The sequence below is a fragment of the Psittacula echo genome (assembly GCF_963264785.1).
Source record: "Psittacula echo genome assembly, chromosome: 6".
Taxonomy (NCBI): Eukaryota; Metazoa; Chordata; class Aves; order Psittaciformes; family Psittacidae; genus Psittacula; species Psittacula echo.
The window spans coordinates 65014993-65042534 of record NC_137743.1 but is presented as its reverse complement, the minus strand read 5'-3'; the positions used below and the strand labels follow the sequence as shown (position 1 = coordinate 65042534).

General features: G+C 39.8%; 1 protein-coding gene across 1 annotated transcript in view; it reads left to right on the top strand.

The window, feature by feature from the left end:
- STK39 (serine/threonine kinase 39) overlaps positions 1–26516 on the top strand; it is a gene marked incomplete at its 3' end in the record, with an annotated part of 112308 nt that extends 85792 nt beyond the window's left edge. The window contains exons 14-17 of the mRNA XM_080621804.1: positions 539–591; positions 2435–2503; positions 22331–22395; positions 26442–26516. Coding sequence (XP_080477930.1) covers positions 539–591; positions 2435–2503; positions 22331–22395; positions 26442–26516 — 262 coding nt within the window. The remainder of the gene's footprint in view (positions 1–538; positions 592–2434; positions 2504–22330; positions 22396–26441) is intronic.
- Positions 26517–27542: the final 1026 nt, after the last annotated feature.

The window sequence follows — 27542 nt, the reverse complement described above, 5'->3', positions numbered from 1 at the left end:
AGACAATGGTGGCCACTGAAAGAAGTTCCTCATTTCAAAACAGCTTTATAAACACCATGCATCAAATGCTGCTTTTTAGCATGTAATGTTTGCTAGATACTTTTTCTCTTAGATGAGCATGCCTTGTATAAATGTGATCTCAGATAGGGAGTTCTAAGTCCAAGTGAATACTCTTGAAGAAGAAGAGGAAATACATACGATTTCAGACTGTGTTGAACTAGCAGAGTTAGTATGGTAGAGTGTCTTTTGAAGATGGAAAGGAAAATATTTACCAGGGGGTCTTATTTTATCCTTTAGGTTACTATAGGTATTTCTCAGCTTAAGCATATCTTTCTGTTAGTTTTTCCCAGAATACTGCCATGAAAATGTGGTGGAGTCTCTCCAGTGTGGGCATTTTTGGAGAGCAGTGTTTTTCAAGTTGAGGAAATTCACACTATGAAAATGGGGTTATCAGTGGCATAGGTGTTCTTCGGGTGTAGGAACTGAACAGTTGTTCTGTCTTCATTACATTTTAATGTATACACTCAATGTTTTTCAGGAACTCCAGGAAAGAACTTAATGACATACGGTTTGAGTTTACTCCAGGCAGAGGTAAGGCTCCTTCAGTTGAATTATTCTCTCATTGCTCAAAAAGGTATTTCGGAAATTGATTACTGTTTATGCTTAATACAAACTCTCTGCGTTGTTTCATTGTTTGAACTTCAGCTGAACAAGAACAGCATATGTATGTAAATTCTAGTGGCAAAGTTGCATAATATATAGTACATATTAGACTTGATCCACAGTATACTTTATCAATTTCATGTTTTATTGAAATGATCTGTGTGGTATATATAGATTGTGAATAGCAATACTTACAGCTTTGGAATTTCCATTTTCACATGTGGAAAACATCGTAGGAGGTGAAATACAGTAGCCATGAAAGTGTATGGGTGATGGTGATAATACTTAAGCTTCTTTCTCCTGTGTAATAAAAGAAGTTCTGTTAACAATGCTGTCTTCAGCTGAAAGTTGTTTCCTCTGTAGCTTTGGTATCATCACCAGAAAGAAATTTTTACATTGAAACTTTAAACTCTACTGCAGGCTTGTAGGAGCATATTTGCTTTCCAGTGCTGGGAGTTCTAATAACTTATAAAGTTACTTTTGTCTGAAGAAAATCAATTGTTGGGATAAAATGCACAGGAGGCTGATATGTTGAGTAAGAAGGTATCATTCTTGTTTAATAGCAACAGTTTGAACTATAAACACACTTCATGGTTTTCAGCAGTCAGTATTTACTATATTTAAGAATAGCCTTCAAAGAGCTTCCACCTAAAAAATTAATCTAGACTGAAGGGATTTCTCTTTTCCTGTAAATCATGGCATCTTTTGTGTGCAGTATTTCCGTGCATGGATATACTGTCTGCTGTCTACCTGCATTTCTCATTGATTTTGACAATGGGTAATAATGTGAAAGATCTCTTCCTTAATTGGGCACAGACCATCCTGCTTTAGTCATTGTCAAAAGAATTATTTAATGCTCTAAGCACTTACATAAACTATTTGAGAATTCTTAGTTGGCCGAAAAATAGAGGATATGCCATACCAGGACTCTTTCTAGTAGTCACTAAGCCAGTCAGAAGGCAACTGCATTGTCATCTTCAGAGCTCTCCAGAAATTGCAGCTAGCTCAGCTATATTGTTTTTCACCTGTGTGTGTTTCTTAAGGAAATAATATAACTGTCTTGAAGCATGTGCTTGATGTAGATATTTGGTATTGAGGCCACGTTATAGTTGAGACTTAGATGGAATTTAGGCTAGTTCCTGCTGTTTCCTCCTACTTACCGGTAAACCTTCTAAAGTCTCAATCCAAGAGCAAGTACTGGTCACAGACACTTGGTAATTGACCCACTTTGGTTCAGCACTTGCTGGAAAATGGATCCAAACCTCTGAATTTCCCTCATCGCAGTACTTAAAATCTGTTTTAAGCCTAAAGCTCTAAATAATGACTGTTCCCATAACTCCTTTGTCCCACTGGTAACAAACAAGAAAGTTTATATAGTGTGTCTCTGTATAGATACTTGGAACAATGGAGAGGATAAAGAAGACAGTGAAAACCACACTAAAACATAGTTTATATTCTTGGTCGTGAAGATACTGAACTTGTAAACTATGTAGGAGTACATAGTTAGATAATAGAGGAGAAATGCTGGTGGCTAAGAAAGGTCTGTAGGGGGTTTGCAATGAATCAAATCATCACCTCATGTGATTTGCTTTGCAGAGGCTGATAAGATAATTATCTTTTTTTCCTCCTAATTAAAGATAATTTTGAATTCAAGCATGTCTCCATGGGTGTTTTAGAACTAAAATATGTTTTTGTTAAAATGCTTTGGATGACTGATACTTTGTGTTGTTTTTGTGGGGTCTCATACTTATTCATTTCACCTTTTGGACAGACACGGCAGATGGCGTTTCTCAGGAGCTGTTCTCAGCAGGCCTGGTTGATGGCCATGATGTAGTTATAGGTAAATTAAATTTTTTGTTTGCAATTATGCTCTGGTGACAAATTTGTACTAAATGGTTACAAAAAATGTTTCCTCTAATGCTGGTTTTCACAAAATCCTTTTTGTCCTGATTTTGCTTTCATGTATGCATAGTTCAGTCAACAAGCCAATTTTGATACCAGTCCAAGGATTGCTTTTGGAAGTCAGAACTATTTAGTGGTTTGAAAGAGATGAAATAATATGGATCTCCTGAAGGATTATTTACAATTCAATGATTGATAGTTTTTGTGCTCACTTATTTTTTTTTTGGTTAATGATAAAATGATTTTTCAGTAGGATATTGCAAAGTGTGCTTTCGCAGCTCTGAAGCTGGCAAGTATTCAGCTTAAGTTTATGGAAGATGAAGCAAGCCAGAGTTCAGGATCTATGGAAATTGAACCTAAAGAGATATTATTTCTTTGGTAAAAAAAAATGATCAGAAATGTTTTTTGGCATCTGTGAGGAAAGATTTTTCTCTATTTTTCTCTTCTGTGCTTCACTAAATTTATTTTATTTTAATTTTTTTTTTTATGAAATTCAGTGCCTGGCAAAGATTATTAATTAGGAAGTGCTTATTTCCCTTTAGTCCCTTCTCTTCTTTTGGTTCATCAAGACCAGTAGATAGATAGTTACCAAAATCAGAGGGGGGAGACTGGTAAATGCTAGAAGTGTGAGAACCGAATCAAGGAATACTAGCAAATGAAGCTTTGTGATGCAAAGAAGTTTATATCAATCGGTTCAGATATCATTACCAAGTTTTTCAGCTGATCGGAGCTAGCCCAGCTAGAGCCGGAGCTGACACGCTTCAGTGACCACGAGGGTCAGAAGAGATTAGGAAAATCAGAGGGGACAGCGCAGAGACATCGCAATTCCCGACATCTCCCGATCCCCGAAGCCCCAGCAGCCCTTGCGAGAGAGCGGCTGACATGGCAGGGTCGTTCCCGCGGTGATGGCAACCGCACCCCTGCCCCTTGCCTTGAAAGAGCCTCTGAGAGGGCAGCGACCGGTCGCTGCCCACCAGGCGCAGGGAGGAACAAGCAGGTTGTGTTGCGGACTCTGTTGCTGGTGTCCCAGACTGCTGACCAATATGGTCGCCTCCAGAAGGAGAGCTTGCAGTAAGGAGACTGTAGCAACTCAGACAGAGACCCTGCCCCAAACCGTGGCTGTTCAGGTCTCTGACTGCAGGGAGTGCCAGAGCCTGCTGCTGCCGAGGGAGGGAGGCCGGCATTCCACCTGTGTGAGGTGTGAGCAGGTAGAAGATCTGCTTAGCTTGGTGGCAGAACTTAAGGAGGAGGTCGAGACGCTGAGGACCATCAGGGACTGTGAAAGGGAGATCTACTGGTGGAGTAACTCCCTAGCATGTCAGCAGGAACGGTTCCAGGGAGATACCCCCCACAAGGGGATGGACCCCCTGTCCTCTCAGACAGAGGGGGATGACCCGAGACAGCCCCTGCCCTGTAGCTGTCGCGCAGAGGTAAGGGACCAAAAAGACGACGAGGGCTGGAAGCGAGTTCCAGTTCAGAACCGTGGGCAACCTTCCTCCCTTCCTGCCCTGCTTCCCCAGGTGCCCCTCCGTAATAGGTTTGAGGCCCTGGATCTTGATGGAGAGGTAAGTGAGGATGTGGTGCAAGGCCAGACTACAAGGTCACATAGGAAAAGGCGGTCGACTTCGCACCTCAAGACTGCCTCTGATAAGAAAGAAAGAAAAATCGTTGTAGGCGATTCCCTTCTGAGAGGAACAGAGGGCCCGATATGCAGAGTTGACCCTCATCATAGGGAAGTGTGTAGTCTGCCTGGAGCCCGGATCAGGGATATCACCAGGGCGCTCCCCAGCCTGGTGCACCCGACAGACTACTACCCGCTGCTGGTCTTCCAGACAGGTAGGGGGGAAGCTGCTTCCCGCAGTCTGAGGGGGATGAAGAAAGACTACAGGGCCTTGGGGCGGATGGTGAAAGAGTCTGGGGCTCAAGTGATCTTCTCCTCACTTCTTCCATCTTCTGGTGATGATGTGGGATTGAATGGGAAAATTCAGTCCATAAACAATTGGCTACAAGACTGGTGCTTTAGGCAGGGCTTTGGGTTCTTTGATAACAGCTGGTTTTATAAGGCTCCAGTCCGGATGATGGCACGTGGGAAAGGTTTATCTCACAGAGGCAAAAGGATGCTGGGGCATGAATTAGCAGGGCTCATTTGGAGAGCTTTAAACTAGATTCGAAGGGGGATGGGGTTGTAACTGGGCTTGCCCCAGTGGGGCAGCACTCTAGGATTGATGAAGACTGGGAGGCCTCCTATAATCCTAGGGTGAAATTGGTGAGCTCAGCTCCCTCCTTGAAATGCCTGTACACCAATGCGTGCAGCATGGGAAATAAGCAGGAGGAGTTGGAGACCTGTGTTAAGTCAGGAGATTATGATCTGGTGGCAATTACAGAGACGTGGTGGGACAGCTCGCATGACTGGAATATAGTCATGGAGGGCTATGTCCTTTCCAGGAAAGACAGGCCAGCCAGGCGGGGTGGTGGGGTTGCTCTTTATGTGCGAGAGCAGCTGCAATGTACTGAGCTCTGTCCAGGAACAGGGGACGAGCGAGTTGAGAGTCTGTGGGTGAGAATTAAGGGGCAGGTTGGCAGGGGCGATACTGTTGTGGGTGTCTGTTACAGGCCACCAGGTCAGGGTGAGGAAGTTGATGAGGCCTTCTACAAGCAGCTGAGAGCGGCCTCACAGTCACAGGCTGTGGTTGTTGTGGGGGATTTTAATTTCCCTGATGTTTGCTGGAAGGACTACTCAGCAACCCAGCCACAGTCCAGGAGGTTCCTCCAGTGTATGGATGATAACTTCCTCATGCAAATGGTGGATGAGCCATCCAGGAGAGGAGCGCTGCTGGATCTCATCCTCACTAACAAGGAGGGTCTGGTAGAAGCAGTAAAGGTTGAGGGCTGCCTTGGTTGCAGCGACCACGAGATGGTGGAATTCAGGATCTTGTGTGGTAGGGCCAGTACAATAGCAAGTAGAATTGCAACCCTGGACTTCAGCAGGGCAAACTTTGGCCTTTTCAAGCAATTGCTAGGGGAAATCCCATGGGCAAGGCTGCTTGAAGGTAAAGGGGCCCAAGATAGTTGGTTGACATTCAAGAATTGCTTATTCCAAGCTCAAGAGCAGAGCATCCCGACACGTAGGAAGTCAAGGAAGGGGGCCAGGAGACCGGCGTGGCTAAATAAGGAACTGCTGGGTATGCTCAAGTGGAAGAGGAGAGTTTATAGGTCATGGAAGGAGGGGCTGGCCACTCGGGGGGAATATAAGGCTGCTGCTAGAGGATGTAGGAAGGCAGCTAGGATGGCTAAGGCCTCCTTAGAATTAAATCTGGCCAGAGGGGTCAAGGACAACAGAAAGAGCTTTTTCAAATACATAGCTGATAAAACTAACACCAGAGGCAAGGTTGGCCCACTGGTGAATGGGATGGGTGCCCTGGTGACAGAAGATACAGACATGGCAGAGTTATTGAATGCCTTCTTTGTCTCTGTCTACTCTGCCGGTGGCAGTCCTGAAGAGCCCTGTACTCCTGAGACCTCAGATGAAGTCAGGTCACTGGAGCAGTTTGCCTTAGTCGATGAGGAATGGGTTAGGGACCAGTTGAGCAATCTGGACATCCATAAATCCATGGGTCCAGATGGGATGCATCCGCGGGTGCTGAGGTAACTGGCGGAAGTCATTGCTAGACCACTCTCCATCATCTTTACCAAGTCTTGGGAAACGGGAGAGGTGCCTGAGGACTGGAAGAAAGCAAATGTCACTCCAGTCTTCAAAAAGGGCAAGAAGGAGGACCCGGGTAACTATAGACCGGTCAGCCTCACCTCCATCCCTGGGAAAGTGATGGAACACCTTATCCTTGATGCCATCTTAAGGCATGTCAAGGATAAGAGGGTTATGAGGGGCAGTCAACATGGCTTTACCAAGGGGAAGTCATGCTTGACCAACCTCATAGCCTTTTATGAGGAAATAACACGGTGGATGGATGATGGCAGAGCGGTGGATGTGGTCTACCTTGACTTCAGCAAAGCATTTGACACAGTCTCCCACAGCATCCTCATAGCTAAATTGAGGAAGTGTGGTCTGGATGATCAGGTAGTGAGATAGACTGCGAGCTGACTGAAGGACAGCAGCCAGAGAGTTGTAGTCTATGGGGCGGAGTCCAGTTGGAGGCCTGTATCTAGTGGAGTGCCTCAAGGGTCAGTATTGGGACCAGTATTATTTAATATATTCATCAATGATTTAGATGAGGGAATTGAGTGTACTATCAGCAAGTTTGCTGATGGCACTAAGCTGGGAGGAGTGGCTGACACGCCAGAAGGCTGTGCTGCCATCCAGCAAGACCTGGACAGGCTGGAGAGTTGGGCAGGGAGAAACTTGATGAAATATAACAAGGGAAAGTGTAGAGTCCTGCATCTGGGCAGGAACAACCCCAGGTTCCAGTACAGGTTGGGGAACAACCTGTTAGAGAGTAGTGTAGGGGAGAGGGACCTGGGGGTCCTAGTGGATGGCAGGATGACCATGAGCCAACACTGTGCCCTTGTGGCCAAGAAGGCCAATGGCATCCTGGGGTGTATTAGAAGGGGGATGGTCAGTAGGTCGAGAGAGGTCCTCCTTCCCCTCTACTCTGCCCTGGTGAGACCGCATCTGGAATATTGTGTCCAGTTCTGGGCCCCTCAGTTCAAGAAGGACAGGGACCTGCTGGAGAGAGTCCAGCGCAGGGCGACAAAGATGATTAAGGGAGTGGAGCATCTCCCTTATGAGGAAAGGCTGAGGGAGCTGGGTCTTTATAGTTTGGAGAAGAGGAGACTGCGGGGGGACCTTATTAGTGTATATAAATATATAAAGGGGGAGTGTCATGAGGATGGAGCCAGGCTCTTCTCAATGGCAAACAATGATAGGACAAGGGGTAATGGGGTATAAACTGGAACACAAGAGGTTCCACTTAAACTTGAGAAGAAACTTCTTCTCAGTGAGGGTGACAGAACACTGGAACAGGCTGCCCAGGGAGGTTGTGGAGTCTCCTTCTCTGGAGACATTCAAAACCCGCCTGGACACATTCCTGTGTAACCTTATCTAGGTGTTCCTGCTCTGGCAGGGGGATTGGACTAGATGATCTTTTGAGGTCCCTTCCAATCTCTAACATACTGTGATACTGTGATACTGTAATGTTTCACAAATCATTAAATTCATATGACTCTCCTGGAAGATTATCTAAGCACATTCTCAATGCGTTTGTAGGGTACCTAAAGGATTTCAGAGAGAAGCCAATACTTTTTGCTTTTGTATGTTCAGAATGCAGGTTGGTTCTAGTTGATGTAAGAAACAAAAGCCCTACCTACACTTTTATTTTACTTTCTAAAGAAAAAGTATTTAGGGATGGTACAGGCTTGTAGGCACTCTTCTCTTAAAGTCGCTTCTATTGCACTGGTACCATAAGGGCTCAGGGGAGAGGGGTAGCTTGGCATTAGTTTGTTGCTTTTAAACATCCAGTATGATGTTTACTACAACAGCAGTCAATACCATACTGCTGCTGAGGTTTTTTGTTATTATTTTCATTGCCACAAAATACCTTACTTCATTTAGAAGTAATAATAAAGGATTTTTTTCTGTCTAAGAGAAGAATTGTTACCTGTTGGCTATCTTACCTGCCTGGGCAGTCAGCTGGCACTCTTGCACAGAAGGTGGAGTCGTGGATGGTAATGCTACAGTGCAAGTCTTGCTAGGACCCAGAGAGACCTCTCTTCCTTTCTTTGCTCTTCCCTTTTCCTTTTGCTGCAGAGTTGCTTGCAATGCATAGGGCCAGTGCTTCTATGGAAATGGCACCATGAATGGGATTTGTTCTCCATCTTTCAGAGGAGATGTGGGGAAAAGGGAAATTAGGATAGTTATCCCTCATGGCTTCAGAGGTGGGACTTTGATCCCTGAAGAAACATGAGCATTTGAATAAGGAAGGTTTTTCCTAGCAGGCTTGGTTAAAGGCAGTGTCTAGTTAATAATGAAAGTTTATTTCCTTGTTTAGATCTTGCTTTGAATTGCATCAGACTTTGCTTTTTAGCACTATGATGATGGTTGTTTGTGTTTTTTCCTGTTTATTTTTTATTGCAATATTTAAAAAAAGGTGGGAAAATAACTTTCTTGTATATAATGAAAACATTCAATTTAAATTTAATTCCATTAATTATAATCAGTTTTATACATTCATTTTCCTGTGATGTTGTAACCTACATCAAGTTTCACAGGCACAAATTCTTGCATGGCTTTGTACAATAATTTTCAATTTCAGTTCAATTCAGTGTTTTCAAATACGCGTGGACATTGTTATCTTCCTAGGAAATGACTTTAGATTTCATGTTTTACTGAAAGGAAAGTTCTGCTGAATGTGATTTTGGGAACTTTATTAAGAATATGTTTGTGATTTGCTCTGGGAAAACTGTCTAAATGTTGTATGGGAATGGAATAGGACAACTTGCATGCAGGCAGCTTACTGCAAATTTCAGAATTTCACTGCAGCAGTGTAGTCCTATGAAATGTTTCAGTTCCTTAGTTTAAAGCAATAGGTCATATAAGAGAGCAAATGGTGCTGAAAATGTAAATCTGCTCGACAAAATTAATTTTCTTTGTAAGATGATTTTACACCTTGTTCACTCAAAATTAAAAGGTCTAAAATCTTCCTATGTAGGGAAAGGAGGATAGTATAGAAGAATTTGGTTAACCTTCTTCACCAGAAGACCTGATTCCATTAGCTGTCAGATTGAAAGCAGCTGATAAATTACCTTTCACTTTTCAGCTGAAGCATGCAGAAATTCAGCCCTTATAACATTAATGAAAACTAAGTTTGGAGGTAGTCTCATAAAAGTTGTTCTTGTAGTTCTTTTAATGGATGTTGGAACATATAGAGGCTGGGAGAAAAAAGAAAGGTGAAAATACCTGTGCTTATGTTGAACTCAACAATTTATTGGCATAACAGCTGATTTTCTGAAAGGACACTTGAATAGGACTCAGTAAAAGCTGTTGTGCAAAGTACTGGCATGGCATACGTGAGCTGAACCTTATAGTGGGGACCAGCTGACATGTAAGGTCTATAGAATTTTCTGCTAAGCATCAACATACTTCAATTTTTGAGTCTTGCTGGTTTTGCTTCACTTAACACAAGCTTCGCAGGAAGATTTCCATTCTGATAAGTAATAAGTTCAGCTATGTGTTCTGCAGAGAAGTAAAAATCCCATCTTGCATGTTCAGTTCTGGCTACGATTGACTGGTTTCTGTCCTTTTTGACAGTAGCATTGTTTCACAGGCAGTCGTGATCAAGGGAATCGCTGCAGAGAATTCTGTGTAAAAGCGGACTAGAGTTCACGTTTGCAGAGATGAATGAGTCTTGGAGCTTATATGTAGACACTGATATCTAGCTGATGAGGTATTTTTATACAGTAGTGAACTAGCTATGTTATATGAAAGATCTGGAATATTTTCAAAATACATTTTGGGATGGAAATATGCCACTGTGTATATGTAGTATATGTATATTAGCTAGTAAACATTCGTCTAGTAATGCTTCCTTTTATCTTTGATACCTTAAATGAAACTCAAATCATATCAATAGTCAGTTCGGTTGAAAATGGCATAGCTGCAATCCTGCTTTGCTGGAGTGTACAATGTGCATATAATTTCAGTGAAGCCTTAGGCTACAGTTAATCTTCTGGAGGCCTTGCTTGAGTTTCAGAACTGAAAGGGTTATTTACAGTTATTAAATCGTCGTATATAAAAAAATAAGCACTGACCTTCCTGAATGCTGCTTAAATAAAAGCCTTGGTGGCCATGCCATTGAATTGTGCAGTTGCCCTTCACTATATTAATTTACCTTTATTATAGGTATTTTTGTCAAAAGTATCTGTAACTACTTTGAGCATTGTAGAGGATGTACCGTCACTTTTAAATACACCAGACATCAACTACTGGTAAGTGGATATCTGTCTTTGGTGTTGGAGCCAGACCCAGGTATCCACTTAGTAACCAGAGGACCAGGTTTCAGTCAGTCAAAACAAAAGCTTCCTGCTGAAAGGCCTAGAGTGCTTACAAGAACCAGCTAAAAACCCAATAGATCATATTTTGAAATGAGGTAATGCTTTGAAAGTAGAAGCTTTTTTATCAGCATCTTGAATATTTTCTTACAAGTGTGAATACAGTAGATGCTGTAATAGTTTGACTAAGGGTTTTGAGGTTGTTGGGTATTTTTTGGGGTGGGAAGGAGTGTAGACTTTTTATTTGGAGCAGTTACTGTGGTAAGTGGACAGGACTTAAATTGGCATCTAGAAAAAAAAGAAAAATTTGTGGCTGTGGATGGGTTATTTGGCCGTGAATGCAGAGAACGTTTGACCAAAGCCAGAATGACATTACTTCAAGGGATGTTAAACAGCAAATAGTATGTACAGTTCCCAGTTAATCATAGTATTAAAGCATTTGGAATTGAAACAGCAGAGTGCCTTACAGTATCATGTCTGGCTGATGCTGAAGGTACTGTCATACTAAAATGGTAAGATGAAAAAGTAGAAGCCCAGTTTGTTAGTGTACCCTGTGTAACAACATCTTGACTTATAGTGGCACTGATAATTCAGTTCCTAGAAAAGCTATACAGTTACACAGTGAATATCCTTTTGCTTTCCTTGGATTTGCTATGCATTTGCTTACACCTAGTTTACTTTGCTGTCTTGTTGATCATCTTTGAAATGGAATGAAGTGATGCATTTTGTTCAGCTAATTCAGGCTTACGATCTTACTGTAAGCCCAGAAAATGGGATAGTGCTGCAAGTAGTAAAACAAGTAGAAAATATGTTGCATTAGTTTATGTCCTCAAAGAGACATACGCTAATGTCTAAATTAATTACTCAAAGAGGAGTAATGTTGCTACAGGTAGGTGATGGAATTTTTATCACGTTTTTCATTTGTTCCAAAGCTCAACGTACTCATAAACTTTCTACTGAGAAAATGCCTTTATAAATCCTAACAATTTCATATGTCAGACTAAATCCTTTGCATTTACTTTTTAATGTGGTATCCAGAAAGGACATGTATTTAATGAAAACGTATCTATTTTAAAGCAGTTTGTAGAAACTCTTGTGCCTTCAGTGTGTGCACATAACCCTATATCTCTTTAGTAAGATAGGCAAATGCATTATGGATAGGAGAATATCTCTAAAATCCCCAGGGCTTAACTAAGGACTTAAATATTTCAACACATCTGCCTCATTTAAAGCTAATGCATTGAAGGGTGACTCATAATGAGTAGACTGCTGGGAGTTCTGGAAGCTTCAGGTACACCCACAGGTAATCAAGCTTTGCAACTAATTGAGCCTTCAAAGTTATTTTAGCTATATGTGTTGTACGTAAAAGGTGCACTTGAGAAAGCATGTTGTGTGAAACTATCTGATTTCATGCAAGTTCCCACCTTGCTGAACTTTCAGTGTGGTGAAAACTTTGAGGTTCGAGGTGAAAAAATCAATATTGTGTTATGCGAATAATTGCCACTGCTGTCACGGTAATTGTGGCAGAACAATAAATACGTGATGTAAGAAATTCTCAAGTGTGCAAATTATTCTGCATGCATACATGTGTGTTCGTGTATCATGTAAATGTGCTTAAGTTACAGCCATGATCAAGAAAACGATTTGTAGTTACTTTAAGAAAAAACAGGAAAAAAATAAAGGTGGAACTGCCAGTTGCCTTCAAATAAAGTTTGCTTTTTTCAGCATGCAGCCCACCAGTTCTTACGTAACTGTATACATGAGGGATAAGTCCATGTTTATTAGTGGGATTGGTTTGGGTTTTGCCTGATGCAGTAGGTGATAAACTCTTGGGGCTGGAGTATGTTCCTGGGCCTCATAGCTCTGAGTTGTAGTTTTGAGGTCTTTTCTCTCTAGTTAAAAACAAAACAAACCTCAAAACAACAAAAAAACACAACACTCCCCAAAAGCCCTAAGAATTTTTATCAGAAGTTGCAAAGACAGAGGTGTAAGTAATGTTCCTCTTTTCAATAGTAATTTAGTTGCTGTTATTTGTTTCCTTGGCATTCACTTCTCTACAAGTGGTAAGTATGTCAAAATAAGGATTTATTGAGGTTCTTCAGACTAGAGGTGTAGTCTATTTCTGAACCTAGCCCTGCACATCAGGGAGTCTTTTCTAAATATATTTTTCCTTGTTTCAAGTTTCAGATATAAGGTATTGAAGTAGCCTGGCTGCTATTTCATCATCTTAATAGTTTTGTCAGAACAATATCTATAATTCATAGCAGAACTCAGGACAGGGGAGGTTGTGAAAATCTGATGGGGAGAGGAGATTGCCAAGTAATAATATGCATAGCAGAATGTAACCTGCCTTATTTCTGCATAGACCTACATTTCAACTCTTATCCAGCGTGATGAAGGTATTTGTAAAGCTGTCTTCAGTATCTTGGCCATCAAACTGTTGTCAAAACCTTTGTCTGAAAGCTAACACTTGCTTTCTACATTCAGTCATTGGCAAACAATTTTTTTCCAACCTTGTATTGTCACTCATTCTTTTGCATAGAGAATTCATGAGCACAATTTACTGTACTGTTTCAGGCTTGTTAAATATCCTTACTAGCAATGTTGGACAGCAGGTCCAAGTTTTATTTTAGGTTTTCATTTGAGACTAGACTGAGGTTTAGAATGCTTAGGATCATCAAAATGCTGTTCTCCTCCCTCATCTTCCTGGATAATCTATTCCCATTAGACACATGCAGAATCAGGGGCTGAAATAGATAAGCCTGTAAGTATCCAAATATATTCCACTTACCTTTTATAATACTTTGGCTTTTATGTGTAGTGGTTTGCCTAAGTGTTCTTCATGCACTCTGGGGCGGGGAATCAATCTGAAATATTAACCTTCTATTTTTTCATAAGTTTCTGGGAAAAGGCATGAGTTTCCAGTTATGGTAATATTTTAATTTAATCAATAAAAACAGCTATCACAATGTTAGTTGTCTTTTGGTTTTTTTTTCTCTCACAGGTTGTAGAAAGTAAAACATTACCTTGGGATCAGATATCTACAGTAAATAATTGAGAATTTAAGAGTTTAGTAATGTGTTATTGGAATTGAGATAGGTCGATTTCTATCACTAACTTGTTTCACTTTCCAGTTTGATACAGTGCTCCTGTATCAAAAATATACTACTGCTGTTGGGTGGGAATTTTTCCATCAACTACTTAAAGAAAAATGAAATCTTGTTTATTACTTTATCAGTCCTCAGTTTTCCAGTTTTTGTCTGTGACCCCTGGCTATTAAAACCCAGTGTTAGTGGATTTTAATGTGAAGGCATTTGAAGTCTGCTATTATTTCCTAAACTCTTTATTTTTTCAGCTCTTGAATAACATGTATAACAGGTAGTTGTTACGGCTCTGGTCCCACTCCCATCCCATCCCCCATTTTTTTTTCTCAGAGCGAGATACCCTAATGCCAAGCTACTGGTTAATGTCCTTAAAAATGTCTACGAAGATGTGAACTAGCCTAAATCTTGGTTGTCTCTATACAATAAATGAATTAATACTCAAGTTAAGTCAGAACAGATTTTGGTACTCACTAAGGGTAGCACAACCTCCACCTGTTGCACATATTCTGTGCATAATTTATATTTCTTGCCTCCTTTCTTTAATATTGCTGTGTGTTGGGCCAGGTGAGGATGGTTTTATTTGGTACAATTCTTCCTCACGCCTCATACTTTACACACACGTGAAACAGCTTACATTCCTTGGTTTACCATGTTTACAATGTTGGGGCTCAGAACCCATGTGAACCACAGGGCTCAAGTGATCTTAATAATTACTCTAAGCTGTGGGAACTTCGCTGTGATGTTGTCCATAAGGATGCTAAAGGAGACCTTCTTTAGTATCCCAGTGTTCCTTCCAAGGGAGAACTGCTTTGGCCTTCTGTTGTCTTGTAGCTGTCTTCTTTCAGCTGTGTTGTCTGCTTGTGAGGCTGCAAGTCAAGCTGTTGGATATTAAAGTATCAGATGTTCAAACGAGATCATTTCCACTGTCTTTATCTGTATCTACTGATTCAGCAGTGTACTTAGAGAATTCAGACAAATTTGTGAGCCTTAATCTTCTTTGATAAATTCCTAATGGCAGCCTCTTCATAAATAATACATTTCTAAATGGTTTTAATGTTTCTGTCTTATCAGTGTCCAATAGCTTCTTCAGAAGAGAAGCCAGATTTGCTGTTGATCTTTCTGTTTTCTTTCTTTCTATAAGAATCATGTCTAGCTCCTTGCAGTCCTCTAGCAATAAACACTTGTTACTTAGCTGTCACAGATCTCAAAATGCTTTAATATTTCCATTGCTACTGTTCTCAAGCAACGTAAACAAAAGGGGGTTTATGACAAGCATCCTGAATGGGTGAATTAATGGAATTGCACTGCACTTAAAAGACCTTTTTGAACACTCTTTGAAAAGCCTTTTAATCTGTCATGCAGTCAGCTCATGAGCTATTGGATAAAAGAAAGTCAGAGATCTGGAGGAATTGTTACCAAAAAATCTAAAGATTGATTGCTCTGATTGTTTGCCTACTATAATCCATAGCTAGCTAGGTTTTAAAACTTAGTTTTGATTTTGTTATAAACTTGCAAATGCATGAAAACCACTGTGCAGTATGAAATAAAAATGAATGTATATATTGCAATGAACCTCTTGCAATATTGAAACTGCCTTAAGAGAGTGAATAATAAATTCAGCCCTTCAGAGATAAGCCCTACCAGCAGCTGAATATGTGATAATTCCATTCAGAAGTCTTCCCTGTCACTCAAGCATCCTGCTTCCTAAGACCCATATAGAAGAATACAGTGTTAATCCTCAAATCGGCAGACTCCCAAGGCAGTTAATTATGTAGAACTCCATGTATCAGATGAAAATGGCAAAATAACTGCCTACAGTTGGGGAAGAGGTAACATTTGAAACTGTCATCAGGAAAGCCAATAAATCTGTGGAGCTTTGAGTTTGGCCTCTCTGACGGCAAAACTGATGATGAAGTAGGGAGTAGTTGAAGGTGGCTATTTCTTACAGACTGAGTTTTGGGCTACACGCAAATTATTTCACTTTTCACTTATTAAAAATATTTTTCATTTTCTCTGAGCTCAGGGTTGTTTGTTTTGGTTTTTTTTTTTGTGTGACAGTAATTTTGTGCCTGAATAATGGTGCCCTTTCCTCACATCTGAATTTCAGGATTACGGTATTCAACAGCTTTGCAACCATTGAACCTAAGAAGATTCCCCATCCATTCTTTTCAAAATGGAAAAGCAGATGAATCATTATTCTTTTGAGAGCACCCCAGAAATATCATCTCAAGTTGTAGATTCTGTTTGTGCCAAATGGCTCTAGCTCAGTTGGCTGGGTCGGCATTGTGCTGGAAATAGTTCTACTGTAATTTACATCATAGCTTTATTTACTGTCTCATTAATTTTAACTTTTTCAGTTTCCCTATTCAGAAGCCATTAGGGTTAGGTTTCATGCTGTGTTAAGAATTTTAAATAACCAGGCAGAGTCCTGTCATGTTACAGGAGCAAAACAGCTACTTGAGACTGCCCAAAGTATGATTCTTCTCTTATATTTATTTGTGATCTTGAAGATGGCCTTTTTTGTTGTTACCTCAGCTTGTATTGATCACTTATGTAAAAATTATAACTGATGTAGTTGGCCAAAATTGTCATCTAGCAAAGAGTGATTTGTAGTATATTCTACATAAATATGCGTGCTATAGGACCGTAGTTGTGTGGAAGTTTTATTTATTACATCTGCGATTAGCAGCCTCTGTTGTGTATATTTATATGCTGGGTTTGATGTTTTATCCTATTGCATGTTCTTAAGCAGACACTTATTTTGACAGTGGCAGAACTGTTTGTCACTGAGCAAAAACTGCAAAAGAACCTGGAGTGATTTGTGGTACATAGGGTGATTATATGTCCTTCAGGAGCCTTCTGAAGGAAGCAGAAAGGCACCTCATTTATTGTTGTAAACAACAAAAAGCCTATTTTGCTAACTGCTGCTAACGTTTGAAGAAGGCTTTTGCTCCAAGGCATGAAGTATACTCTATGAAGTTGCTAAGGCACTGGCCATTATATTTGAAAAACCTGGCAGTCAGGTGAAGTTCCCTACGATTGGAAAAAGGGGAAAGTTTTCAAGAAGGGGAAAATGGAAGACCCAGGAAACTACAGACCAGTCAGTCTCACCTCTGTGCCTGGCAGGATCATGGAGTAGACTGTCCTGGAAACGATGCTAAGGCACATGAAAAACAAGGAGGTGGTTGGTGACAGCCAGCATGGCTTCACTAAGGGGAAATCCTGCCTGACCAATTTGGTGGCCTTCTATGATGGGGCTACTGAACTAATGGATAGGGGTAGAGCAGTTGATGTCATCTACGTGGACTTGTGCAAGGCATTTGACACTGTCCCGGGTGACATCCTTGCCTCTAAACTGGAGAGACATCAATTTGATGGGTGGACCACTCGGTGGATAAAAAACTGGCTGCATGGCCACACGCAAAGAGTTGTGGTCAATGGCTTAATGTCCAGCTGTAGACCTGTAACGAGTGGTGTCCCTCAGGGATTGCTGTTGGGGCCGGTCTTGTTCAACATCCTTGTCGGTGACATGGACAGTGGGATTGAGTGCACCCTCAGCAAGTTTGCCGATGACACCAAGCTGTGTGGTTCGCTTGATACGCCAGAGGGAAGGGATGCCATCCAGAGGGACCTCAACACGCTTGTGAGGTGGGCTGATGCCAACCTTATGAAGTTTAACCATGCCAAGTGCAAGGTCCTACACCTGGATCGGAGCAATCCCAGGCACAGCTACAGGTGTTGGGCAGAGAAGAGATTCAGAGCAGCCCTGCAGAGAAGGACTTGGGGGTGTTGGTCGATGAGAAAATGAACGTGAGCCGGCTTCAGTGTGTGCTCACAGCCCAGAAAGCCAACCGTATCCTGGGCTGCATCAAGAGGAGCGTGACCAGCAGGTCAGAGGAGGTGATCCTGCCTGTCTGCTCTTGTGAGACCTCGCTTGGAGTATTGTGTGCAGTTCTGGTGTCCTCAACATAAAAAGGACATGGAACTGCTGGAACAAGTCCAGAGGAGGGCCACCAGGATGATCAGGGGACTGGAGCACCTCCCGTATGAAGACAGGCTGAGAAAGTTGGGGCTGTTCAGCCTGGAGAAGAGAAGGCTGCGTGGAGACCTCATAGTAGCCTTCCAGTATCTGAAGGGGGCCTACAAGGGTGCTGGGGATGGACTATTCATCAGGGACTGTAGTGGCAGGACAAGGGGTAACGGGTTCAAACTTAAACAGGGGAAGTTTATATTGGATCTAAGGAAGAAATTCTTTACTGTGAGGGTGGTGAGGCACTGGAATGGGTTGCCCAAGGAAGTGGATGCTCTATCTCTGACAGTGTTCAAAGTCTGGTTGGAAGGAACTTTGAGGAACCTGGTCTAGGGTGAGGTGTCCCTGCCCATGGCAGGGGTGTTGGAACTAGATGATCTTAAGGTCCTTTCCAACCCTAACTATTCTGGGATTCTGTTTACTTGAGGTTATTGCTGGCAAAGCTTTTTCCATCACCAGTTAATTTTTTCCTGCAGTTATCTTGTTCATGTTTCTTCTGACTTTTATAGGAGCATGGCCATAACATCTTGAGAAAACACTCTGCAAGATGAAGTTGAGTCTAGTATAGCCAGGCCTTGAAGAAAAAGTGAATTCCCAATAGGATTTGAAATTGTCAATTAGTGCTGCTTTCAGGCAAGCTAATCTACTATGAATTTCAGAAGTACATTATCCAAGGCATGACTCCTGTGTACTTAAAAGAAAAAATGGCTTTGTCAGTAGGAACTGTAGTATACTTAACTTGGAGATAAAGTGTAAAGTAGAATCCAGAGACATATATTTACAACGCTCTCCACTTTTCCAAATAATTTAAGTGTCAGTGGAGAGAAAGATTCCTATCTCTCTAGAAACTCCTAATGTGAAACTCCTGTTCACTTGAGGGAAGAGCATCACTGTATTAAATTGACTTTGTTCACTGACTTGAAATAGAAGATTTGTTGGGGGCATGGGGGAGGGAGAGGTGGTAAGAGTGAGATGGTTATTTTTCTCCCTAGTGTTTGCAGATGTGGTTGGATTCACCTGTATTTAGAAACTTTAAGACAAATTAAAACTTTGCATGTGAACTGTGTACTGGGACAGTTGGTGGGTCTTGACCTCATAAATCATTTTCCTTGATGTGCATAAATTGAGCATAAATTTAGTAGCTGGGGGAGATGTTCTTCAGTAACGCTTAGTAGCAGTTACAATTTAAAAGAATTGCTTTTGTTTCCTGCCTGATGTGGTCAGTAATTCTGAATAGGGCTGAACACTAGCAGAAAGTGCTTGTACGCAAGAACATTGTTTACTGTTGTGAGACTATGTCTGGCATGAATTCCTCTGTGTCTTTTAGGAGACTTTGCATACTTAGTGGTCCAAACTCTGTTAAGTTTAGTAATAGTCCAAATTTTTTAGAAGTATGTTAGTAAGAATGCACAAGACCTAGCAAAACAAAAGCAAGGAGTTAAAAAAATGAAAAGATACCAACAGGACTGTATGGTTTTAATAGCTAATTGCACTCATGTATTTGATTCTTGGTTGATGTTACTTATATACGCTTTCTGATATTGCAGGAAAAGTATGCCTTTAGGGGGATTCGCTTTCATGGTGCCTTGAACACGATTAATGACGTTATTTTGGCAAAAGCATTTTTATTGCCATTCTGTAAAGACCAGAAAATATAAGCCACAGAGTACCAGAAGTCACACAAAACACTAGTTTTATTTGGAAAATATTGAATGTATATAATTGAAATTTAACAGATCTCTCTGCAGGAAACTGCAGGTGTGTCTAGTTTTAATGCAAACTTGTATTCTAATATTACGGTCTCTTTGCAGGTCTGCTTTCTCGTTTTCAGGCATAGCCTGAAAACATCTGGCATTACTCCCTTAAATCCTCCTAATCTTCTATTTGATTAAATATGCCTGTTTTAGTTACAGCCCATCAGAGAAGCAAAAATAAAGCATATTTCATATGCTTGCTTCAGATGTTTCTCTAGCATTTTATATGTAAAAATTTTTTGGCTTGTATTCATATTAAATGTAAAGACAAGTGAACAAATAAAACTGTGTCCCTGCAGCCTTTTAATGAGCACTGTTCCTTGAAAAGCAGTTTTCTTGGAGAATGCTATCCATCTAAAATATCGCTTCTTTCTGTTATGGTGTCTAAATAATAATTAGAAAAAGTGATTAGAGTTAACCATTTACATACATTCCTAGTTTATCTTTTGCTATTTTTGCTTTGCAACTTTATTTTCTTCCCTGGTAAGGAATCATCAGGAAAGTTAGGGGATTTTTAAGTCCTCAGTGCTGCTTTACACTGTATGATAGTTCATTGAAACACTTGCTGATGATGGGCTGCTGTTTGCAAGTGCAGTAGCAATAACTTTGCCAGTAACTTTGCTTAAGGGCAGCTGGAAGTTTTTGCATACAGGCAAAATAGCCTAGCAGCATGCTGACTTGACTTAGCTGTTCCACAGCTGCTCAACATTAAATAAATGAAAGCCTGCGACTCCTGAAGAGGAGTGTGCATTTGAAACTCATCTTTCTTTTAACATTTTAAAATTGGTAAAGCTACAAATGTTTGAATTTAGGACCCAGCTTCTATCTGGTTTTGTACTGCTGACTCCATTTCGGTGAACCCAGCTTAACAGTGGCTAGAGAATTTGTTCTTTCTTTTATATTGAGTTTTTTATAAAACATCTTTTACAGGGATTTGGGTGAGCTGGAGCCACTCTTGAGTGCATGATCCTGTTTTATAGATTTTTAAGACATAAAAAATTGAAGCTCTTCTATCCTGACTTCAGGAGCTATGAGGCTGAATACTTCTTTTTGCCTACATAGGAGGTTCTAAGTATTAATTGTAATGAAAAGCATTATCTGTATTTGCACGTATTTCATCAGGTAGGAGGATGTATTGCAATAAAATTGACTTACTGATTGTGAAAATGAATTGTGTGATTAAAATAAAAACTGTTTGTAATGACTAGAATAAAGGAGGTTATGAATAATGAAGCTTTAAAAGCAGAAACAGAAAGTATTTGTGTTGTAGTGCCTGTAATTAAGTTAATTTAACTGTGAAAGTTAATTTTTTTTTTTTCCCAAAATGTGTTATATGCAAAAGGTATCTTGTGCTTGCATTGAAGGCTTGGTTTTAGTTTCAAATACCTTTCCATCCCTGGTCAAAATTTTACAGGTGCATAAACAATTCTTGGTGCCATTTCAGTGGTATAGAGAAAAGGGACCCCCCCAAAAATTAGTTTGCATTTGATAGTGGTAGATTTGCTTAATCATTTACTTCTCTAACTTCCCTGGCCAAATACTGAACCTTACCCCTCTGAGGCCAATTTCTGTTACTACACAGTAAATCATATATTATCAGGCACGGTAGGAGTGAAAATTTTCTCACTGTAATGTTAGAAGATGGAGGAAGTAGGAGCTTGAATTTGTAGCAATAGGACATTCGACATGCAAATGTTTGCTGTATATCTTCCACCCTGTGAAGTCTGTGAAAAGTATTATGTATGGAGAACATCTGGTTTCTTGCATCTCTGCTTTACAGTACTTACCTAGTCAGTGTACTAAGAAATGTCTGCTACTTAATACCTGTTTATTTCCTTTTTAAAATCTTGTCTAAACAGCTCTGTCAAGCATGGAGTCTTTATCTCATGCTTATGTCCCGTTGATGGCATTTTGTGCTCATAAGTCAGGCTTGAACAAAAGCTTTCAATGAGCTCAGGATTTCAGTTAGCTCAGCATCTATGTGCGAAGCTGGGGAGCAAGTTTAGTAAAGGTACAAAGCTGAAAGCAGCCAATTTTTGGATCAAGATTAATGGTAGCAATATTGTAAATAATAGACAAACTGAAAATGTGACTTGGGTGTCTCGATAGGAAAAGGGTTTATTATTTTCCTGCCTTCTCTGTTTTCAAGGATTTATTCCCTTCCTGCTCCTTCTGTTGTGGCACACAGCTTCCTTCTCTGGACACTTGGGCTCTGTAGTTATGTTGCAAATCTCTGTCATGCTTACTGAGAAAGCAGTTTGAAGATCACTCTCATTTTTGCTCATTTTTCTTTTGGTAGTGAGCTGTAACACCAAGGTCTTGCCAAGATCCAAGAGTCTGTGTGGGTACTCATGCCAGCCAAAAAAGGGACAGAAGCGCACCCATAAAGCTAGGAGAAGCAGAAATTGAGAGGGGACAGTGAGCTCAGACGTCTGGAAGCTTATGCAGATGGTGGTCCTGGCTATAGCAGAAACATGATATATAAATAATGACAGCCATCAACTTTTCCTTGGCTGCATGAATCTCCCATTTTCCTGGCACTTGCAGTTGTGTGATTGTTAATTGTTTATGGAATAGACTAAGCTTAAAATCAGTTGTTACTTTTTTTTCTGTCATGTGGTTTTCAGGCAGAATTTTTTTCCCTGAATCAGTTCACATAGTCACAATGTATCAGTGACTGAAAAAGAAAGGAGGCAGCATTTATGGCAGACCAACTGCCCTCTGACTTTCAAATGACAGCTAGAGAGTGATTAAATGATTCAAGTGGTAATTTACAGACATGTATGTGTGTAGAATTAAGTAGAAGATGCAACATGAGGCTTGATGTTGAATGCAATTTTCTGTAAATAATATATTTTTCATACTTTATTTTACAGTTGCTGCTAACTTACAGAAGATAGTAGATGATCCAAAGGCCTTGAAAACATTGACTTTTAAATTGGTAAGTAAAAGCATGAAGGGAAGAAACAATTATCACAGTATTCATACAGAGTCTAGATTTTATCTCATTTGCAGCTATTTTACTGGATAAATGTGTTGACAAGTAATGTGATTGAAATTGCCATGTGTGAGAGAAATACCTAAATTCTGTTTTGACAGGACATTAGGGATATGTACAGTCAAACAGCTCCATAACCATGCTGGGGAAAGGAGGTTCACTCACATGAGTTCTGAGGAAGTCTGAGGTTTAGGTGAGAAACTGAAGGGACAAACCTTTTGAGAAGAATTGCAGAAACAAGTAAAGCAGTGAAAACCGTATTTGTTAGGTTAACTCCCTTCCACTCCCACTCCCTTAGCTCTGCCCTGGGTGAAGTGACCTCTGCTAATGGACATTTTGTTCCAATCCCATTTTTTCCAACACCTGCTGCCATTTTTGTCACACGCAAGTTGCTCTCTCCACTGCTTGCTTCTCCTTAGTTCTTCCCTTCAACCATCTTTCAGTTGACCATCCTCACTTGCAAGTTGATCTTGTTCCCACTGTATTTCATTGCTGTTTCTCCCTCCCCACCTCTTTCTCTTTTCTGTCTGTACAGCAGACCCTGGGACTGTTTTCTGTGCTGCATTTTGTGCACTAGTCCATGAGTCCTAAGTTTGGTCAATTTTGATGCTATCATGATAGATTAATAGTAATAAATTTTCATTGCTAAAACTTAATGAAGAATTTTTCTACTGTATTTGTTTCTATTTCTTGCTAAAATTAAGTTGAAAAATTTACATACCTAAAGCTATTGAATGATTAGTAATGTAAATACCAAACTCTTACCAGTTGGTTTACAGCATCCCTTGCTGAGAGTGACTTATGTGTGAAAGGCTAGATTGAATGGCTGTTAGATAAGCAGGTCTCCAGAGTCTCACCTTTGTTTATAAAATCAGCTGCTTCAGATGGGCTGTAGAGAGCCATTTTTAGAGTAAGTGACCTAGTTGATGATAATGTATTGAGTCAGGATTATTCTTCCTGTGTAGTATTTTCCATATAGATTTGAGTAGTTTTAACTGACTAAATAATTTGGACTCAGTTTTCCTAATTTTTCAATTTTTCTGCAGTCCAGTAAAACCACTAGAACTTGCATGTTTCTTTTGAGAAAGGGTTGTGGAGGGGGATGGAAATAAAGACATACAACTTAGTAAGGGCTGCAGAAACAAAGCAATCTAACTAAATATAGCTTAAAGGCTGGTGCTTCTCTTTTTGCAGCTGGTCTGTGTTCTTTCTGTCTAAACATCTGACTTAGCTTTGTTGTGTAGTCAGTGGCGTTTCACCAAGAGCATTTAGATGTGTAGATGCTCCAAAGGGTCTGTAGAAATATGGGTTTCTAGTTCACATGCTTAAAATAGAGGCTTGAGATTCCAAAATGTAATATCCTGTAGTATCCTGCTAATGTTTATATATGTTAAAAACAAACCCACTTGAAAATTTAGGTTTGGGTATTTCTGAGATTCAGTTGAATTTATCGGTGGGGTGCAGTTAACCTCACAAGATATTTCAAATTCCAGGGAGTAAACACTGTTATAATCCTACTCCTTACCATAATCAGAATTAATAGACAATCCAAAATCAACGTCTTTGTCCTTCTCAAGTTAAGTTCCATTGGCTAGGTAACAATTCCAAAGGTTAATTTTTAACTTAAGTTTCTTCTTGATATTCTTAACCTAGTTAGTTTAGTTCCCTACTTCCCAGAAAAAGAATATACTCACAAGAAGTATCTTAATTTATGCTTGTCCTTGGATTAATTTAATATATGTTCCGTTTCTGCCTGTTTCTGTATTGTGTGGTGGAGTTGCTAAATTAATTGTTGCCTAGGAGAACTCTGTCATTTGTTTGTATGCCCTACTGAGTTTTTGTTTCCTCTTAACATGGTCTAACTGAATTTGAGAGCACTTGTATACAGCTTGATTAAAACACATTTTTTTAGTAAATATTTCATGGGGATTCAAAGTCAAAATGTACCTAATCCCACGTCCATTCAGGGAATTCAACTGAAAAGTCATCTTCAATCTAGGACTATTTACTACTCTTTGTGGAGAAGCAACCTGCTTAGTATCTCACTGCTTGCAGATTGCTTTTGCGGGTATTTTGCTGGTATATAATATTTGTATTCAGGCAGCAAGCATTTTCATCTTTGTGGGGAAAAAAAAAAAAAAAAAAAGAACAGCTTATGTCTTAATGGGTTTTGTCTTTAATTATTGCCAATATAGTAAACAAAGTTATTTAAGGTGCCTGGATAAATCTGTCTTTAAGGTTGGATCACTCTCTTGCATATTTTTTTTGATGGTGCATCTTTCATCTTGCAATGATGTCATTCTACAGAATATATATCTAGTACTAAACCTCCCTTAGTTGTCTTGGCTAACAGAGACTGATGACTTCCCTGCAGGATCCAGCTGTCCACACTTTGGAAGGAGGCTGCTTTAATACACAAGTAATCTTGGTGACGCTCAATTATTGTGCAGCAGAATTTGCATTTTATGTAAAGATTTTTCATGTGAAAAGGGGAGGAAAACCCAGAGATGAAATAATGCATTCAGTCACTAAACAGTGAATTGCAAATACTAAGAGCTTTTCATTTATGTTCAGTTAATGTATAATAGTAGTACTTAACGCTAAAACAAAATACAAGCTTTCAGGTGCATTAATACTAGACAATATTTATTGATAAGGTATGTTACTTAGCATAGCGTTGAGGAGATTGATAGCTAGCCAGAGTGTAGAATGATGTTTTAAGGGCCAAGTTCAAACGCCATTTATTTAGTAAATTCACAATCCAAAAGCCATGGAGATATCTTAATAGTAGTCAATGGTGATGATCTCAGACCTTTAACTTGCTGCTTCAATGGATAAGATCTGTGAAAATACTCTCTGAAAAGAGAACCTCTGTTCTTTGTGTCTGATCAAAGTAAATTTGAATGACTAGCCTGATGTAATGCTTCCACAAATATCAAATGAGTTCATTTTGGTCATGAAAACTCGGCAGATAATGTCACTCGGTGCACCTTGTGTGCACAGTCTGAGCGCTTTTTTCCTTACATTGAGTATACACAAACCAGTTCTACTAAAGTGTCCAACTGCTACTAGTGTATAAAAGGATCAAGAGCATTTTTACAGGGTTCAGACTTTTTTGGGGGGATGTGCCAAGGAGTCTGAAAGCATCTGTCATAAGTGATTTACCATTATATACTGTTTGTCCAATTGTGTTCTTATTTTGATTTATCTACCACACAGGTGAAGAGTGCATAAAAAACACCCTTTATTTAAAATCTAGTGAATTCTGTCCTAGAGAAGTAATTTTTGTATTTAAAAATCAAAATATAAAAATACTTTGCCTACAGTGTGTGTAATTTTTTTAAAGCAGATTTACAGTAACAGTTCATTCCTGAGCAAGGTGCTTTTATGTTCTTACTGTTATTTGTGAAAAATAAGCTGATTACTTGTGCCAGTTTGTACTGTGACAGGCTTTACTGAAGAATCTCAGCTGTACAATTTTAAGTACTAGACTGCTGTCAGAAAGGAGATGTTCTTTTGCAAATATTAATACTTACTTTTGTAGACTGCTTCAATCTCTTGTTTAAAAGTTCAGTGGGTTGGTATTCCTGACAGACTTGATAGCTGGACTCAAAAGATATTTGGTGTCTACATCACTATGGTAAAAGGACTCTATACACATGTAGGTTATTTGCTTTTCATGAGTGAAAACAGCGTACTCATGAGAAAAAGCAAATTTGGCTTCAGCCTGGAAAGTTTGTGTTAAAGAATTTAGGTTTTTAAGTGTTCATTTGTCAATATTTTTTTCAAATTTTTAATATTGGTTAAAAGAGTGTGCTAAAATTAAGGATGCAGTTGGCTGATGGTGGTGGAGGATACACAAAGCAGTCTGAAAGCTTTCCTTCAAGTAAGCTGTTTGTTGACTAATCAATACGGGGAAGATTTATAGCCTGGCTGTCAAATCCTTCTTTGTAGGGTGATACACTAAATATTTCTGTTTGTACTTGCAGGCCTCTGGCTGTGATGGCACTGAGATTCCTGATGAAGTGAAACTGATTGGGTTTGCTCAGTTAAGTGTCAGCTGATGTCTGTCCCTTGACCACAAGCCGAATTGTGAGATTGCGAAGAGGCCAGCTTAGATGCAGAGGAAAATTAATGCACCACACACTGAGTTCTGCTTCATTATCTAGCAATTCACAAAGTCAGAACAAGCAAAGCCCACGGCTACACCGCTGCTGCTAACAATCAAAATGCTACTAAATGTCTCTCAGCAGTTGATTTGGATTCCCCCTAAGTGAAAAGCCTGTGGAAATGCACTCAGGTGGCTGTGTTTATTGGTTACAAAAGGAATTTTTGATCAAGCTTTCTTCTTTCATAAACTTTGAGTGATACTATTTTCCCTGTACTTGTGGTTGATAATACTGCCTCTGTTCTGTTCTATTTAAAAATTAACATAAATATAAAAGTTAAGAATTACTAGCCAAACTTGAATTCTAGTTTTAAAACTGTGAATTTTATTTTTCGTATATTTATGCATTACACATCCTAGGAATAGGAAACTGATTTGACTTGATTATGTGCTATTTGCAGTTAATCTCCATTATTTAAAAAAGTTTCAGGTATATCTTTGAACTATTCAGTAACTTGTAGGGGTTTTTTGAAATCAATTAATAGGCATTAGCAAGCTTTTGTTGGTTGTGTGTTTAAAAACCAGTTCACAAACTGTCAGGGGAGTGGGAGGTGCCTTGCAGACAATGTTTTAAGAATGTGCCTGAGGCTGCTTAAATAAATAATCTCCATTTTCTGGAAGTACCATACATGTGGTACAATATATATAAATATAGTTATCTGAGCAAGGAGAGGATATACAGTAGCAACGGTGTTAGAGTATTTTGACTATGCTTTATTGGGGGGTCTATGAGCTAGAACTACTTTGAACTGTTGTCATTAAGGTAGAATGCTTACTGTGTCCATCTCTGATCTGACGTACCCTTAATGATAGAAACTGGTTTCATACAGGTGATAAAAACTTGAAGAACGGAACTGAAGCTTTACTTGAAGTTCTGCAAAATACCAAGGTGGAGTGAAAATAATAGGGCTTTGTGCAATGA